This window comes from Rana temporaria, chromosome 9 (assembly GCF_905171775.1).
Source record: "Rana temporaria chromosome 9, aRanTem1.1, whole genome shotgun sequence".
Lineage (NCBI taxonomy): Eukaryota > Metazoa > Chordata > Amphibia > Anura > Ranidae > Rana > Rana temporaria.
The window spans coordinates 33,785,150-33,802,963 of NC_053497.1; the positions used below are offsets into that span (position 1 = coordinate 33,785,150).

At 43.5% G+C, this 17,814-nt stretch overlaps 1 protein-coding gene across 8 annotated transcripts in view; it reads right to left on the reverse strand.

Annotated features, from left to right (window-relative positions):
* SIPA1L3 (signal induced proliferation associated 1 like 3) overlaps nt 1-17,814 on the reverse strand; it is a 296,576-nt gene that overhangs the window by 9,893 nt on the left and 268,869 nt on the right. For 6 of the 8 annotated variants that reach the window (XM_040323131.1, XM_040323135.1, XM_040323127.1 and 3 more), the window contains 2 exons: nt 6,770-6,907; nt 4,669-4,789 (listed from right to left, as the gene is read on the reverse strand). In XM_040323131.1, coding sequence (XP_040179065.1) covers nt 4,669-4,789; nt 6,770-6,907 — 259 coding nt within the window. Of the gene's footprint in view, nt 1-4,636; nt 4,790-6,769; nt 6,908-17,814 lie in introns of all 8 variants that reach the window. The other 2 variants (XM_040323132.1, XM_040323134.1) reach the window with 1 other exon arrangement.

A 17,814-nucleotide genomic window follows, 5' to 3' on the forward strand; every position in this document is an offset into this window, starting at 1 on the left:
ATATATATATATATATATATATATATATATATATATGGTATATATACACATACACGGTGTATATATATATATATATATATATATATATATATATATATATATATATATATATATATACATACACACACATACACACGGTATATATATATATATATATAATATATATATATATATATATATATATATATATATATATATATATATATATAAAAATAAATAAATGTCTTTACAAAGAAGTAAAAAGGGAAGGACATCGGCTTCGGAGGGTGACCTGTATTTTCAGGAATATTGCATAAGACCACCAATTTTGATTTATTTTATTTTTTTAAGTTAAACAAATTTTGTGAAATTTTATGACCAACACAAATATCAAGAAACAGAACGTTTACATTAGCAATTGTCAGAAATCTTTTTAACCCAGAAAATCAGGTCACGGTGCTGCTAAGTTTTTCTAAAGATGTCTCTGGTTTCGTTTTCATTGTCCAAATTGTTCATATTTTCTACCGCAAAGCATTGTTCTATTCTCTTCTTTTTGTGGAAAATTAATAAAAATGATTGAAATAGAAAATCAGCTTTGTGTACCACTTTTTCTCTCTATAGTTGTTCTTCCTTTTAGATATACTACAGTGCACAGCATAAATTAGTTCACCCCAACAGATTTGTCAGAAAACCTTTACTTTCCTTTCAGAATCAACATTTTCTATGGGCCACTATACTACAAAATACTCCCGTAAATGCAGGCCCATTGATTGCAAGTTGCAACCAAGATTTGTTCATTTACACACACAAAAAAGTTATTTATTTTTTTATAACAAATTCATTCAAGACCATGTTGCAAAAATGAATACACCCCAACAAAAGTCTAAGGCCCCCTTCACACTGGGGCGGCTTTGGCGTTAAAGCTTTAACATCAATTTTGCTGCGCTATTCGCCCACTAGCGGGGCCCCCGCTAGCAGCCGAGAAAGGGATTAAAAAGGGGTTAAAACCACCCCATTTGCAGAGGCGCTTTGCCGGTGGTAAGAGGAATGGCATGCATGGAAGTTGTCCACGAAGGAAGCCTCCCCTAAAGCCCATGCACAAAAAAAGTCTGCCTAGAATTTGCCAGGGACCATGCTGAAAAAGAAGACGACTACTGGGACTCTAATCTGGAGTGATTAGACTAAAATAAATATTTTTGGAACTGATGGCTTCACACAGGCGAGGAGTACAAAGAAAAGTACATGGTGCCTACAGTGAAACATGGTGGTGGCAGTGTCCTTCTGGGGCAGCATGAGTGCAGCGGGTGTCGGGGAGCTGCATTTCATTGATGGTATCATGAATTCACAGATGTACTGCTCTATATTGAAAGAGAAGATACTACCATCACTAGACATGTGCACTGCCAAAAAAATAGTTTTTTTCGTTTGTTATTTTCGTGTTTTTTATTTTTTCGGAAATTTGGGAAATTCGTAAAATTCTTTCGTTTTAACTGCTTTTTTCGTAAATTCGTAGATTCAGGAAATTTGAAAATTCGGTAATTTGAAAATTCGGAATTCCGAGTTTTCGGATTTCCAAAAAAGCAAAAAAAAAACAAATAAAAAACGGAAAAAAATGATTTTCCAAATTTCCGAAAAAAAAACATGAAACGAAAAAAATAATTTTCGAAATTCGGAAATTCTAAATATTCTGAAATTTCCCATTTACAATTTCGAAATTTACAATTCAGATTTTTTTTCTTCGATTTTTTTTATGTTTTAATTTTCAAAATGTCGAATTTTTCAATTTTCTATTCCGAATTTTCCAATTTTTAATTTTCGATTTTTTTTTCCGAATTTTTCATTTTGGCATTTTTACATTTTCCAATTTTTCATTTTCGAAAGTTCGAATTTTTCAATTTTCGAATTTTTCAATTTCGTATTTCCGAAAATCCGAATTTCCGAAAATCCGGAAATACAAAAATTTGGAAATACAAAAATTTGGAAATACAAAAATTTGGAAATACAAAAATTTGGAAATACAAAAATTTGGAAATACAAAAATTCGCAAATACAAAAATTCGCAAATACAAAAATTCGCAAATACAAAAATTCGCAAATACAAAAATTCGCAAATACAAAAATTCGGTAGTCCGAAAACTCGGAAATTCGAAATTTCGGAAGCCCGAAAACTCGGAAATTCAAAATTTCGGAAGTCCGAAAACTCGGAAATTCAAAATTTCGGAAGCCCGAAAACTCGGAAATTCAAAATTTCGGAAGTCCGAAAACTCAGAAATTGAAAAATTCGGAAAAAAAAAATTCGAATTGCACATGTCTAACCATCACTCCGTGACTTGGTCATGGTGCACTTTTCCAACATGACAATGATCCAAAACACACTAAGGCCACTGTTGCATTTCTGAAGAACAAGGTGAAAGTGATTCAGTGGCCATGTATGTCTCCTGATCTGAACCCAATCGAACATCTATGGGGAATTATGAAGAGACAAGCATTCTCCATCCAGCATTGTTTTCCTCCAAGCGGATGGTAGTGGGTAGAGCATTCCAGAGCCGTGGTCCTTGGACCGAAAATCTACGTTCTCCCTTCGATTTGTAGCGGGATTTAGTAATTTGGAGAAGGTTTTGGTTGGTTGACCGGGAGCACGCGCTTGGTGACATAGGGTTTTATTTTCTTGCTTAAGTATTGGGGAGCGTTCCCCTGTATACATTTGAGCGTGAGGCACAGTGTCTTGAATGTCACCTGGTCCTGTACGGGCAGCCAGTGGAGGGACCTCAAGACCAGGGAGACTGATTCCCACAGCTTTTTACCTGTTACCAGTCTGGCTGCCGTGTTCTGGACGACTTGTAGACGTGAAATCTGGTATTTCGGTAGTCCTAAGTAGAGGGAGTTTGCGTAGTCGAGTCGTGAGTTAATGATAGTTCCAACCACTACTGCTGTGTCCTCTTCCGGGATGAGTCTACGTAGCATGCGGAGCAGATGATGAGAACCGCTGACGACTGATCCTATTTGTGCATCCATCGTCATGTCTGAGTCAAAGATGACTCAGAGACTTTTGACTTTATTGCTTGGCGCGATGACAAGGCTTCCACTGCCCAATTGTTTGAGCCTTAAGGCACAATCCATCAGCACTTTGATCCTGCTAAACTGGTCCCAAAACCAAAATGCAGGCACCGTCTGATGCCTTTGCATACATCTGAAGCCTTCTCTAATGCACCCCAGGAGCTAAAATGCAAGTTTCACATATACCCTCCAAACTTCTTTACACTGATCAGTAAGGCAGACACTTGAAGCTATAGCCCAACAGGAAGCAGTGGGTCAGCTGCTGATAGTGACAGGTGGTGTTGGAAATGGTACGTTATATCTTTCTGGAATTTGTGGTCCCAAGCACCTTCAAAATGTTAGTCCTGGTGCCCGTTTAGTAAGATCAGGGCCAGGACAAAGGGTGGGAAGATAAGGCAGCTGCCCTGAGCAGTGTGGTATCATGTGAGGTGGGAGGGAGATTGAGGGGAGAGGGCATTTGTGTTGGAAGAGGGAATTTGGGGGGCAGCAAGGGGTAAGTATTCTTCTAAAAGGGGAAATTTGAGTGTGTGTGCTAAAAGTGGTGATTTAGGGAATTTGTGTTGGGAGGGGGGGGGAGGGGAGATGATTTGTGCTAGGAGGGGGGAATGAGGGGGTAACTGTGCTGGGGGGGGGGGGGGTGTTGTACTAGAAATTTACGCTAAGGGGTTGTTGTTTTTTTGGGCTGGGAGGGAAGGGGGACATTTGAGCTTCGGGAGTGGGGGGAAAGATTTGTGCTGGGAGGCCAGATACAAGTCCAAAGGAGATCGAAGATTTTCAGTCCAGGGACCTCGGTTGTGGAACGCGCTACCAACCACCATCCGATTGGAGTTGGACCACTTGGCCTTCAGGAGAATGATTAAAACCTCTCTTCTGAGGGCAAAAGGGTTTCACCCAGGGAATGGATACAGCGCCCAGAGGCGAATTCAGTTTGCATGTGTTGCGCTATATAAGTTTTTCACTCACTCACTCAGGGGGTATTCAAAAGGAGGGCGGATTTGTACTGGGAGGAGGGGGGATTTATGCTTCAGGGGTAAGCATGCAAATTAGTGCTCAGTGTTTTGTGGGGGGGGGGGGGGTTTCGCTAACACATAATGCATCTTGGGGGGGGGGTGCACAGTTTGATCTACCAGTTATTCTTATGCAGGGATTTTGTTTTTCTGCATTTTATTTTTCTATTTAAGACTTTAATATGTAATGTAAAGCCATAAGCAGATTCGACAATTACCTGATTTGTTAACAAAGTAAACAGGACAATTGTGACTGCTAGGTCCGTTACTAAGCAACTAATGGTGCAAAACGACAGCTCTGTCTGTCACTGTGTGGTTGCAGGACCTCCCTTGGCTTTTTTTAAGCTGGCTGACAATTACATACCAACACACACGCAGGGAAAAGCCTTTCTATGGAAGGAATGGGCACTTCAACAATCACAGATTGATGCTGGAAAATCTCAGCTTCCTGTGATCATTCAGGTTCATATGTCCCCCCTCTACCTCCAAATCGCCACATGTCTTGTCTGAACAGGTAAAACATTTATTATGGATTTTGGTCAAGGAATTTTCTGTAAATCAGGGCTTTTCATGCACCAGTAATGCTGCCTTACTAAACACAAACTCATCTGCTGAATCTTCGTACCCGGAGGTGGGGGTGCTGCGCGGTGTGTGCACCCTCTCCAAGCTCAGGTGTGTGGTGCCTCCGCTTTGTACTGGACTCAGGGCAACTTCGTTCAGGGAGAAGAGCGAAGCAGCTCTCTGCACTGCAAGAGGAAAAAAACAAATGCGTTAATGGGATCCTGTCATAGGAAACACGTTTACATTATCTCATCTCACACCGACCAATAAGGGGAGTAAATTGAAAATACGCAGTTATTCATAGCAGCAAGTAGCCAAAAAATAAGTTCTCTTTTTTCCCCACCGCGATTCTCGTGTTTTTTTGCTCGGACGTTTTCCTATGGGAAACACTGCAGTGGAGCATACACACGGCCAGTTTTCCTGACCAAAGCTGTCATGCCAGTTTTCCTATCGGGAAAACCGAGCGTGTGTACACGAGGAAAAGCAACAGAGCAGGTTCTCGGTTTTCCTGGTGGACTTTTGACCACCGGGAAAACCGATCGTGTGTTATTAATCTGGGTTTACATATATGCAGCTGCGGTTTTAGCGCGTTTTGAGTGCGGTGTGATTCTGTTCACCGGTTTAGGTGCAATTCCGTTGGAAATTTTTACCTGAAATTTGAACCAGAACTGGCATGAAAATAGCACAGGACTCTTTATAAAACGGCACCGGAACAGCCTGCACATGTATGGACTGGCAGCTTTGCGAAGGCTGCCAGTTCACGTTATATGAATCGGACAAGGTTCAAAACTCATCCGATTCGCATAACATGTAAACAGAGCCTTAGGCATTCTGTGTCACTTAGAGTGATTGTAAAGCTTTGAATGTTTTTTATTTTTTTACAAAGAAAAAAACAAAAATGTATCTGTACTTGCCTGCGTTGTGTGTAATGTTCTGTACAGGGCAGCCCTGAATCCTCCTCTTCTCAGGTCCCCCGCCGGCTCTCCACCCTGCTGAGTTCTCCCCCTAGGAAGCTGCTTCCTAGGGGGGCACTCATGCGTGCTAGACCCTGAGTTGGGCTGGTTGTGTCTATTCAAACAGCCCGGATCAGCCCCACCCCCGCTCACAGCCTTCGACTGACAGTAGCAGGAGCCAATAGTTCCCTCTGCTCTCAGCCAAGCCTTATGAGAGCGGGGAGAGGAGAGAAGAGCTGTTGCAGATGTGCACAGGGTTGGACAGAGATTGGGATCAGGTGAGCATTTAGGGGAGGTACTATTAAAAGGTTTTTACCTTAATGCAGAGAATGCATTAAAATAAATAACCTTTTACCTTTACAACTCCTTTAAAATATCCCGTTCCCTTTCCCATGCTGCAGTGGGAGGAACTCTTGCTGGGAAGTACAGGTGAGGCCATTCTTCCCATTATATATAAAGTCCATTCTAGCTAATGTCCATGTGCGGAATGAAATGACCTTTCTTGATTATTGATATGTGTGGCTTTGTCATTATAACTTAAAAGGAACACTAAAGGCAGATTTTTTTTTTAAAATAACAAACATGTTATACTTACCTCCACTGTGCAGCTTGTTTTGCACGGAGTGTCACCGAATCCGGTCTTCTGGGGTCCCTCGGCGGCTGTCTCGGCTCCTCCTTGCAAAAGCTACCCACCTTCATGCGAGCGAGCTCGCATGGTGGAAAGCTTTTGCGGGCGAGCTCCCGTGATACAGCGGCGGGCATAGCCGCCGATTGTATCACTCGGCCCCGCCATCGGATGTGATTGACGGCAGCGCCAGCCAATGGCTGCGCTGCTATGAATCCGTCCAGCCTAGCCAATCAACGGCCAGGCTGGGAACCGAAGAAGATCACAAGGACGCGCGCAGGATATTGAGGGGTGAGGTAAGTAAAACGGGGGTTCGGGGGGGGACAGTACAGTCGGATGTTTTTTCACCTTAATGCATAGGATGCATTAAGGTGAAAAACCATATTCCTTTACAACCCCTTTAACACTACAATGAGGAAAGAACCAATATGGACTATAACATAAAGCCACAATAACCAATTCAATACATCTGTTCCTTCCTACAATAAACTGAAATCTGATTGGCTGGTATTCTGCACAATTGTATGAAGTGCATGTGTCTGCAGTATGAAAAAAAGGAAGAAAATCTTCCAAAATGGCATAATTACCTTCAAAGGCCTTGGCTGCGCATACGAGACTAGACCACTCTAATCCAGCGGCCGTGTCTGGCAGTGGCATCATTCCTGGGTCTATGTGTCTGGAGTCCCGGATCTCAGAGAGTGAGAGTTCAGAGGAAGAGATGGCGGCTGCAAAGAACAGACATCAACAACTCTTATTCCATTGTGATATTTACTTATACTGTTGGCTTATCTCCAATTGCATCCTTCACACAAGTCTTAGCACTACAGATAACAGCACCGAGATACATGTGAGAGACACCAAATTTACAGAGTGCAGGTGACAATCAGTCACTTACTGAAATTTGCTGACAAACAGAAAACAGAACTTCTTGTCAGATATTTACAGGAAAGAGAACCGACACCTTCTGCTATCAGTAAATTCACTAAAGCCGGCCACAGATGGATCGAATCTTGGCCAGTCCAGCAGGGACCCGAGATTTGACCCATCTATGGGCAGGCTGACTGTACCCAAGTCTGACTTGGGTACAACCAGCATGTCGGATTTTTAGCATACAGCGAATGCCAGCGGCTGTACCCGCTAGCAATAATCATTGTGCTCTCTCGGCAGGGACGGCGCCACATAGAGAACACAATATTTCACACACACTTAAGCCTCATACATACGATCAGACTTCCATTGGACGTTGCTCCGAAGGGTGTTGTCCGTGAACTTGGTATGCATACACACGGTAGGACTTTTTCAGCCAACAAACACGAACGTAGTGACGTACTACGTGTTTTTTCTGCTCTTTATCGCCACCCTTTGGGCAACTTCTGCTATTGCTGTCTGATCTTTAGCATTGGTTCTGAGCATGCGTGTTTTTCCGATGGACGATCAGATTTGCTCCATCGGACATTTGTTGCCGTAAAGTTTGTCTATTCTCACAGTGAACATTTGTCCGATGAAAAAGCAAAAAAGGTTTGTCCGATGGAGCGTACACACGGTCGGATTGTCTGCAAAAATCGGTCCGTCTGAGGTTTGTTGTCAGAAAGTCAGATCGTGTGCGCGGGCCTTTAGATTTACCAAAACAATGGAATAGGTGGACCACCTATCTATCCATTTACGCTGTATCCAATCAGGCAGGCCCTTGTACTACATCAGGGATGTCAAACCCGCAGCACCAGAGAGGTTAGCATGTGGCCTGGGCCAGTCTGGAGGGACACCGGGGATGCCATACAAGCATGGCAGCCTACATCGACAAGCCAGGCAAATACACGCCTGGAGGGATGCTGGGAATGCCATGCAAACATAGTTCATGGATGCGCTAATGAGGTCAGCTGGTGAACTCCTTCCTGTGTCTTAAGGCTTCATTTCCATGGAAGTTTTTGGACGTTTTTACAGCCACTTTTCTGAGCGTTTTTTGCAGCTTAAAAGCGGCTCTCCATGTTAGTCTATGGCCTCATGCCCACTATGACGTTTTTGAGCTGTAGATGGCTGAGCCGTTTTTAAGCTGCAAAAAAAAAAAAAACAGGACCAGTGCGTTCTGAAGCTCCAGCGTTAAAGCTGTAAAAACGCCAGACGTTAAAAACGCGCAAAAATGCGCAAAAGCGCTACCGCTGCGTTTTTGAGCTCCAGCTCAAAAGAAAAACATGGACAGGCGTTTTTAAGCTGTAAAAAAGGCTAAAAAAAGTGGCTGTAAAAACGTCCATGGAAATTAAGCCTAACAGTTTTCATGTCCCAAATCTACATACAAGAAAGTTATGAACTTTCCTATGGAACACACCAGGGCTGAGGTAAGGCCTTGTTCTAAAAATCATAGAAAGCTTTTATTTTTCTGCAACCGAGGTAGATTATGGTATATTGGTACACAGGGGAGCTGTAATTTAGAAAAAAAAACGTTAAACTAAGTGAAAATTCACCTTGCAATTTAACAGCCTGTCAATAACCACCGTTTTACAATTTATTGATCAGAAACTGAATATTATTTATTTTATTGATTAAGCAAAACTAAAAAAAAAAATTCAATGTGTATAATTGTCAGCAACCCTTGTAATAATTCTGATGTATCAGAAGGGCACATTTTAGACAACAGTCTCACACAATTCTTTAGAAGCTTATTGCTGAGAATTTATTGAACAGTCTGCTGTTGAAATTGCAGACAGTACCAGGAATGCATTGAAGCGCAGCAATAATCTGAACTGAGCTGGGACAACAAAATGTTGAACATCTGGTATTAGAAATATCTTTGTATAAGGCAAGACTACGTATTTTTAAAGGTTGCCCCAACTGTGAGACAGAAAAGGATGTGATGAAGCTGCACAATAATTGACTAAATCACTAAGGCCCCTTTCACACGGGGACGGATCTGTCAGCGGCACCCGCCAGCTCAGCGGGAGATCTCTCCGTTGACCTCCGCTGAGCCGGCGGATGACAGGTCCCTCTCTCCTCACTGAGCGGGGATGGCCTTGACGAGTGCTGCTGCTTGCTATGGAGAGATCGGACGAATACGGGCAGCATGTCCGTTTTCATCAGATCTCACCCGACAGGACGGATGGCGACGTATCGCCATCCGTCTGATTTTAGCGGATCGGATGTCAGCGGACATGGTCGCCGCTGACATCCGATGCTCCATAGACAAGCATGGAGCGCCCGTTTAGGTCCGCCGAATAAACAGACAGGCGGACCTGAACGGTCCGTCGGTGTAAAAAGGGGGCTTAGAATTAAACAAGTGGTAAAATGTTTTAACATTACATTCAGTCGAGTTGTTAGAATGACAATCGGGCAGATGACGTGGTGCACGTGAAGCACGCACGTCGGAGGGAGGAGCTGCAAGCGCCACGGATCTGACCCAGGAAAGGCTGCGAGGGATGGAGGGACCTAGACCCGGAGGTGTGCCAGCGACGGTGGATGCGTCGCAGGGAAGGTGGACACCGAGCGGCTAGTCCGTCCACCCCGTAGACCGCACCAACTCCCTCCGCTCTCCGGGAATCTTTCATCCTCCGGCCCCCCCACGTCCCCCCCCCCGGCAGCAGGTGAAGCATAACATGAGGGAATAGCTGGGAGGCTTCCCTCCGGGGCACGTTGCTTGTCCGCCCGCCCCCCCCTCTTTGCGTGGAGCAATCCCGGGAAATTTCTGAATATTTCTGTACCAGGTGAAAAAAGAAGGGGGAAAATCAAATTATCTTTGGCAAGAAGATCAACGAATGAGGTAACATTAACCCTTTTTTTATTGGTAAAAGATCCTATGAATGCAGTATGTGGATTTGGAGTCCTAGTCTAAGCAGCTGAGACAGGGTAAGAAAGTGGAGCTTATCCATTCATCTTTTTTTTGTACTTTAAACGTTATAAAGGTGCCTTGCAAAAACGTGGCTTTTCCTTATCTTTCCTCAATATATCTCTTCAATTTATCCACTAAGAGTTTAAACATTGATGGTCTGAAGGTCTACAATCACAGCTCTGTTCGATATGGACTTTAATATGGACACTTAGTGTATAAATATCAGATTCCCTGGAGTCACGGTACCTACCTCTAAGGTGGAAGAGAGGAGGGGAAGGGGAAAGAAGAGAAAAAAGGGAAAGAAAGGGAATATATAGGTGGATTAAGGAGAGGGGCTCTGTATTGGAAACAGCTGGCAAATATCAGAGGCATACACTAAATATATTAAAGACGCATCACTCTGTTGATTAAGATTGGCTGTTTATACAAAACAACAGATTAAGGCAAAGAAAACTTGCCTTACTCAAGAAGGATAAGCATGTATGGCCTATAGGTTTTTATGCTACACGCCCTGTAGGAATCACCACTAAGGTACAGCTGGCAAGTACCTGTCACCTAAGAGTCATTTTACTTGCCTCAGCAGAGTTAGTGGAATTGCTGGGGGCCTTGACCGGAATATTAGATACAACGTCAGAGAATTTTTACCCCCCTACCGGGCCTGGCCCGGAGTGTTGGAGGGACGTGTTATAAAGCCTTTGGGGCATTTAGAAACCCAGGAGCAGAGGTAAACAACAGGGCGCAACAGCCCAATTGGTTTCGAGGCTGCCGGCCATCACAGAGGGGGAAGGGGCTGGTTTAAACGGGGGTGGTTTTGCCTTTGAGGTAGAGCGTGCGCTACCCTTCTCCCATGAGCTCACCCTAACGTATGGGGTAATGTATGGATATATACAACTCTTAAAGTGGTTCCGAAATACCCGGCACAAAACATCCTTTTTTCTTTTCCTTTTTTTTTTTTTTTTTTTTTTTTTTCCAAACTGGGGAAGCGCATCAGACAGACCAAAAAATATAATATGAACAGGTCAACTAGGGGGGCGGCCCCGAAAATCCCTAAAGAGACTTCCTCTACAAGCACGATCAGACACTATATGACCCCGGACGGGAGTACCAAGAGCCCAGGTCAGATAAAAAAAGTAGAAAAAACGGGGACAACGAAAAAGGGGGCGGGGGAGGCGGGCACCCCAATTGCTGACATTTCAATTGTATCCGAAACCGCAGCCAGTCAAATACACGACATTAGCCGGGAGTCCCAGGTTCCCACCATGGGAGAAATGGAGGCCATGTTAAAGAGGTTGGAGAATGTAATAAAAGAGGAAATCGGCACATTAAGAATGGATTTACATCATGTGTTTGAACGAGTAGAGGAAGTCGAGAAAAAGATTGAAAAGCAGGACCTTGACCTTATTGAAATAAAAAACCAACATCTGTCGCTGAAACAAAACCAGAGGTGGTTGCAATATCGAATAGAAGATCAAGAGAACCGTAATAGAAGGCAGAACTTAAGAATACGCTCTATTAGGGAGGAGAAGGGCGAAGACCTGAGAAAAATTCTCAATGACCTGCTCCTCCCCCTCCTCGATAAAGCCTCGGAGGGTCCCCTCAAAATAGAACGGGTCCATAGGGTGGGAAAGATCAGAGAGGGAGGAGGCAACTGGCATAGGGATATTATTGTTAGGTTCAGACATTTTGAACATAAAGAGGAGATTTGGCGAAAATTGAGAAATAAACCGCCGCTATCCTATGCTGGGACTGAGATTCAGATCTTCTCGGACCTGGCCGGGGAAACCCTGGCCAGAAGAAGACACCAAAAACCCTTATTGGAACAGATGCGCTTACTTAATATTAATTACCAGTGGGGTTTCCCGGCCTGCTTGATAGGCCATAAGGAAGGGGTGTCAGCAAAATTAATATTCCCAGAGGGCCTGGTGGGATTTTGCCGCAAATTCGATATGCCTGTGGTGGATTTGCCCGGATGGGAGGAATAGCTTGTTGAAAGATGCTTGACCCCCAGGGTAGTCCTGGGGGATAGGTCCCGGGGGATACTATCCGGTATTGGGGGGAAGGGGTGGGGGAGGGGGGGGATGGGCGGAGGGAGGAGGGGGGAGGGCAGATCTGTTACCCCACCCACTAAAGATCAAGTCCCCGGAATTTCGGGAGGAAAAGAGGGTGGGAGGGGCGTAGAGGAGCTCCACCTCAGCCATAAGAGCCGATGGGTAGGGGGTACCAAGGATCCCTACGGTTCAGAGGCGAGGTAGTGGCCCGGGTAGGGGGGGAGGGAGAGGGGGAGAGGAGGGGGGGGGATGGGGAAGGGAAAAGGGAACTTGGCTCCCATGGAATCTCATGGACAGTTCATTAAGAAATGATCCAGCTATAGAATAATGACTGAAGTAAAATTTCTATCGTACAATGTTAAGGGTTTGAATTCAGCCGTTAAAAGACTCAAGGTCCTCGCAGAGATCGAACAACTTAAAGCGGATGTCGTGTTTATTCAGGAATCTCACTTAACCATAGAGGCGAATATTAAGCTTTTTTCACCCGCTTATCCCATTTGGTTTTACGGGGATTCTATCTCGAAACGCGCTAGGGGCGTGGCAATTGGGTTCTCAAGGGGGTTTGGATTTACCCTAGAGGCAAGGAAGACAGACCCTGAAGGGAGATTTATTTTCCTTAGGGTAAGGATTGACAACATTGTCTATACCTTAGCAAATATCTACGCCCCAAATGTTCATCAAACCCAATATTTAGGGAAAATTCTGGGAAAGTTAAAAGACTTCGCCGAGGGCTATACGATCCTGATGGGGGACTTTAATTTTGTCCTGGACCCGAAAGAGGATAGTACGTTCCGTGGGAGGGTGACAAAAAATGGGCTTCTACAAAGAATTAAACAAAAGATTCATGACCACCAACTAGTCGATGCCTGGCGGATTTTTCATCCTAAGGAACATGACTACACGTTTTACTCCCCCCCCCACGGAACGTACTCCAGAATCGACTACATCTTGGCGGACCACAGGCTTCTGGACTCTATAACGGAAACGGACATAGGAATAATGACGGTGTCAGATCACGCTCCAATCTCTATGAAAATTAAACTGTCCATACAAAAGAGACAGAGGCCGGTGTGGCGCCTGGATGATAGCCTGATACGCGATGAAGGGGGGGCAAGCAGGGTGGAGGAGGAATTAAAACAATTCTTCCTCATCAACGATACAGAAGGGATAACCAGCGCAACCCTTTGGGAGACACACAAAGCCTACATCAGAGGAATTTTAATTGCGGAGGGCGTAAAAAAAAAAAAAGAGTTGAAAAGTAAAGCAAACACCCTGAATAAAGAGATAGAGACCTTAGAACGCGAACATAAAGCGCAGGGATCAAAAGAAACATACCTTAACCTAACAATAAAGAGAGACGCCCTCAAGGAGACCATGGAACAGGAAGCGAGAAATAAACTTAACTGTATCTCTAAAGAGAGATACGTATGGGGTAACAAACCAAGCAAGCAACTAGCTAAAATGGCTCAAAAAAAGAAAGCTAGAAACTATATCGATAAAATAAAAAGGAAAGACGGGAACATGGTTTACGCAAATAGAGAAATAGCGGATACTTTTAAAAATTACTACGAGGAACTTTATACTCTAAAAAATCCAGGGTGGCAGGCAGGGGAAAGGGAGGGGAAGACCCGAGAATTTCTAGACAGGGCAGGACTTCCTAGTTTAGAGGAGATGGAAAGTTTAAATATGGACCGCCCCATAACTGAAGAAGAAATAAAAGAAGCTCTAAATTCCACCGCGGGGGGTAAAAGCCCGGGGCCAGATGGGTTTACCCCCCAGTACTATAAGAGATTCAGCAACATTTTGATCCCAAAGATGTGCAAATACTTCAACGGGCTAGGGTCTGAATTTGAAATCAGCAGGGAAGCTACTGCGGCCACGGTTGCAATAATTTTAAAGGAAGGGAAAGATAGCTCTCTCTGTTCGGCGTACAGACCTATCTCTCTGTTAAATACAGACACTAAGCTCTTTGCCAAGATTCTGGCGGGGCGATTAAAAGGGGCTATGCACGTTTTGATTCACCCCGACCAGGTAGGATTTGTGCCCAACAGAGAGGGCAAAGACAATAGTCTCAGGGCTATCCTCCTGCTTCAGACCATAAGGCAGAATGGGCCCCCAGGTCTATTCCTGTCAGTTGATGCTGAAAAAGCTTTTGACAGGGTAGACTGGGGGCTCATGATGGAGACTCTCAATGCCATGGGAATAGGAAAAAGGATGTCTAGCTGGATTAAAACACTCTACCATCACCCTTCAGCAAAAATAAAAATCAATGGGACACTATCGGACCCCTTCGAGATGAAAAATGGGACAAGGCAGGGATGCCCCCTGTCCCCCCTTCTTTTTATTCTTTCTTTAGAGCCTCTGTTGTCTACCATTCGTAACGACCCCGACATTAATGGAGTCAGAGTAGAAGGGGAGGAACATAAATTATCGGCGTTTGCCGATGATATTTTGTTCTATCTAACCAATCCGGCCAAATCTATCCCAAAGCTCTCCAAAGTGTTGCAACAATATGGGGCCATTTCTAATTTTAAAATTAACGAAACTAAATCTGAAATTCTGAACATTAGTTTAAACAAAAAGGAGGTAGGTCGGGTCAAGGAGATCTCTGTGTTCCCCTGGACCAAAGAATTAAAGTATCTAGGAGTCAAACTGGCCAATACAATCCAGAAGATGTATAAAATAAATTATATTCCCCTACTAAATGAGATCAAGAGCGAATTAAAAAGAACGGTTAATAAACCCATTTCATGGATCGGACGCATTAATATGCTAAAGATGGTTGTAGTCCCAAAAATTCTTTATAAATTTTTATTACTCCCAATAGCACTTCCTCAGCAATTTTTGAGAATTCTTAATTCCTTGTTACTAAACTATGTTTGGAAAAATAAGAAGCATAGAATATCCCTCTCTATCCTAAAACAGGGTAAGCCATTCGGCGGTCTGGCAGTTCCGGATATTAAAAGTTACTATAAGGCGGCGGTATTAGCACGTGCGGTAGAATGGGCACGGGATAGGAAGGACAAAAGGTGGGTGCAAATTGAGAAAGCACTAACTAGTAAACATTTGAATAATATTATTTGGATTCCTGCACAACACAGAGTACTAGACCACAAAACACATGATTTAACACGGGATACTTTAAGAATGTGGGACAAGACCCTGACACAAATAGAGGGTAAATTTAATTCCCCATTAATGAACCTTAAAGAAAATCCTTATTTTGCACCAGGGGAAAATAAAATTGGAGGGAATTGGATTAAGGTAGACACGGTATATTTAGGGGATATTATTAAAGAGGGAGAGATAATGACCTATGAAGATTTGAGATCCAAAACGGATTTTTGGAACTTGGATAGGTGGCATTACTCCCAATTGCATCACTTTGTGAGGCACCTCCCCCGTCCATTACGGACGGAGGCGGAGCTAACTCCACTCGAGAAGATTTGTAAATCTAAGAATACAAAGGGCACTATCACTAAATTATATGGATTATTGGTAAAGATAGGTTCACGGAGCGAAGCACCCTTCATAGGTAAATGGGAAAGAGAATTAGGAACCACAAGAGGGACAAACAGTTATAAGAGGATTATGCATCTTACCCATTCATCCGCAATTGACGTACGAACCGCCGAAACAAACTATAAGTGTATCTCAGGGTGGTATATTACACCAGACAAAGCAAATAAATATAAAGCAGATCAGACCGCAGAGTGTTGGCGGGGCTGCTCTGAAAGAGGCACGATGGCCCACCTTTGGTGGTTATGCCCAAAAATACAAACTTACTGGGACATAATTTTGAGTCAAATTAAAGTTATTACGGGCAAAGACTTAAAGAAAGACCCCTGGGTCGTGCTCTTTCATTGTAGCCAAGAGGGGAAAAAAAAAAAAATATAAGCAGTCTTTAATTCCTCATCTCCTAAATGCCGCAAAGAAACTTATACCCAAAAAGTGGCAGGAGACGGAAAGTCCACACGTTTGGAACTGGATAGACGAAGTGGAGGAAACGTACAGGCTGGAAGAGTTAAAGGATAGGCACCTGGAGACGAGCGGCGGACATGGGGAAAAATGGGAAAAATGGCGGGAGTATAAAAAAACATGGAGTTATGCAGAAAGAGTTAGGGTATGCTACTAACAAGCCACATGTCGGCAACATGGAAATTATAACATTCCCCAGGCTAGGGTCCTTCCCTAGAGCGAGTCACATATTATTCATGATCAATGAACGTTAAAGATTGTTTTAGCTTGCGAAGGAAAACTTAGGAGATTCCGGGGAGCCAAGAGGGGGGGCGGGGGGGTGTTAATCAATATAGAGCCACAATGGTAAGCTATTGTTACAATCTATTACCATCATTATTATAGTGTTGGCCTATATTTATTAAAAAAAAAAAAAAAAAAAAAAAAAAAATAAGGAGCATAGTAAATATACCACACATGATGCAAACCACAAAACGAGACGTAAGACGCATCAAACCATGAGCCGGTCTCAAGGATTTGGTAAAAGCTGAGGTGGTAAAAAAAAAAAAAAAAAAAAAAAAAAAAAAAGAAAAAAAAAAAAGAAAAAAAAAAAAAAAAAAGAATTAAACAAGTGACATTAGTAGTGACTTTGGAAAACCAAAGTGATCAGCATAGGTGTGCGCAGCCTATTGCATTAGGGTGTGCACCCTAAAGCCCCATACACACCATCAGATTATCTGCAGATTTTTGTCTTCAGATTTACCAAAACCATGTAGTATAAGGGCCTGCCTGATTGCATACAAATTGAAACTCTTAAGGTTTGACCTCATATTATATGGTTTTGGTAAATCTGAAGACAAAAATCTGCAGAAAATCTGATGGTGTGTATGGGGCTTAAAGCTCAAACACACATGCATGTGTATGTGTCTACATTTATATGACCCGGGACACTGACGCCACAGTGAAAGAAAGAGCATAGACACTTCTCTTATGGCAGAGCAGATAAGGGGTAGATCTTTCACATGTTCCTGCTGCTACACAGAGCAATATTACTAATGTGCATTGGGTGATTAGGGTGTGCCTGGGCACACCCAGCACACAATGTGCGCACGCCTATGGTGATCAGTCATAAATGATCTCAGATACAAACGTTGAATGGGCACCAATACCACATAGTCTGCCTGTACATGTGCTGGTCTAAACCAGTCATACATTACATCTGTGCACTGGTTTATTCAGCAAGGCTGGCCATACATTATACAATTTTCCTTTAGAGTTACCAAAACCATATTCAGTGGAACCTTGGATTACGAGCATACTCCGTTCCAGGAGAATGCTTGTAATCCAAATCACTTGCATATCAAAGAGAGTTTCCCCATAGAATGGAAAATTAATTTGTTCTGCATTGACTTCTATGGCATGCAATACCGCATGTGGCCAGAGGTGGTGGAGCGCCAGAGAGCCTTGGAAATACTAGGGACAGCTCGGCTGAACTCGGAAACCCTCAAGAAGGCTCGGGAACGGATTATTTCCAAGTTTTTCCTAGTAATTCCGAACGGCTACGATCAGCTCTGGCCCCCCCCCCCCACCTCTGGCCAAATGCGATACTGCACACCGCTGTGTCTTGAATCCAGCTCGTTTAGTGAGACAACACTCGCAAACCGAGTCAGGATTTTATTTTTTAAATGCTCGTATTGCGAAACGCTCGTTACTCGCAATCCAAAGTTTTACTGTAATATGAGGTCAAACCTAAACACTTTCAATTTGTATGCAATCAGGCAGGCCCTTGCACTACACAGTTGAAGGTAAA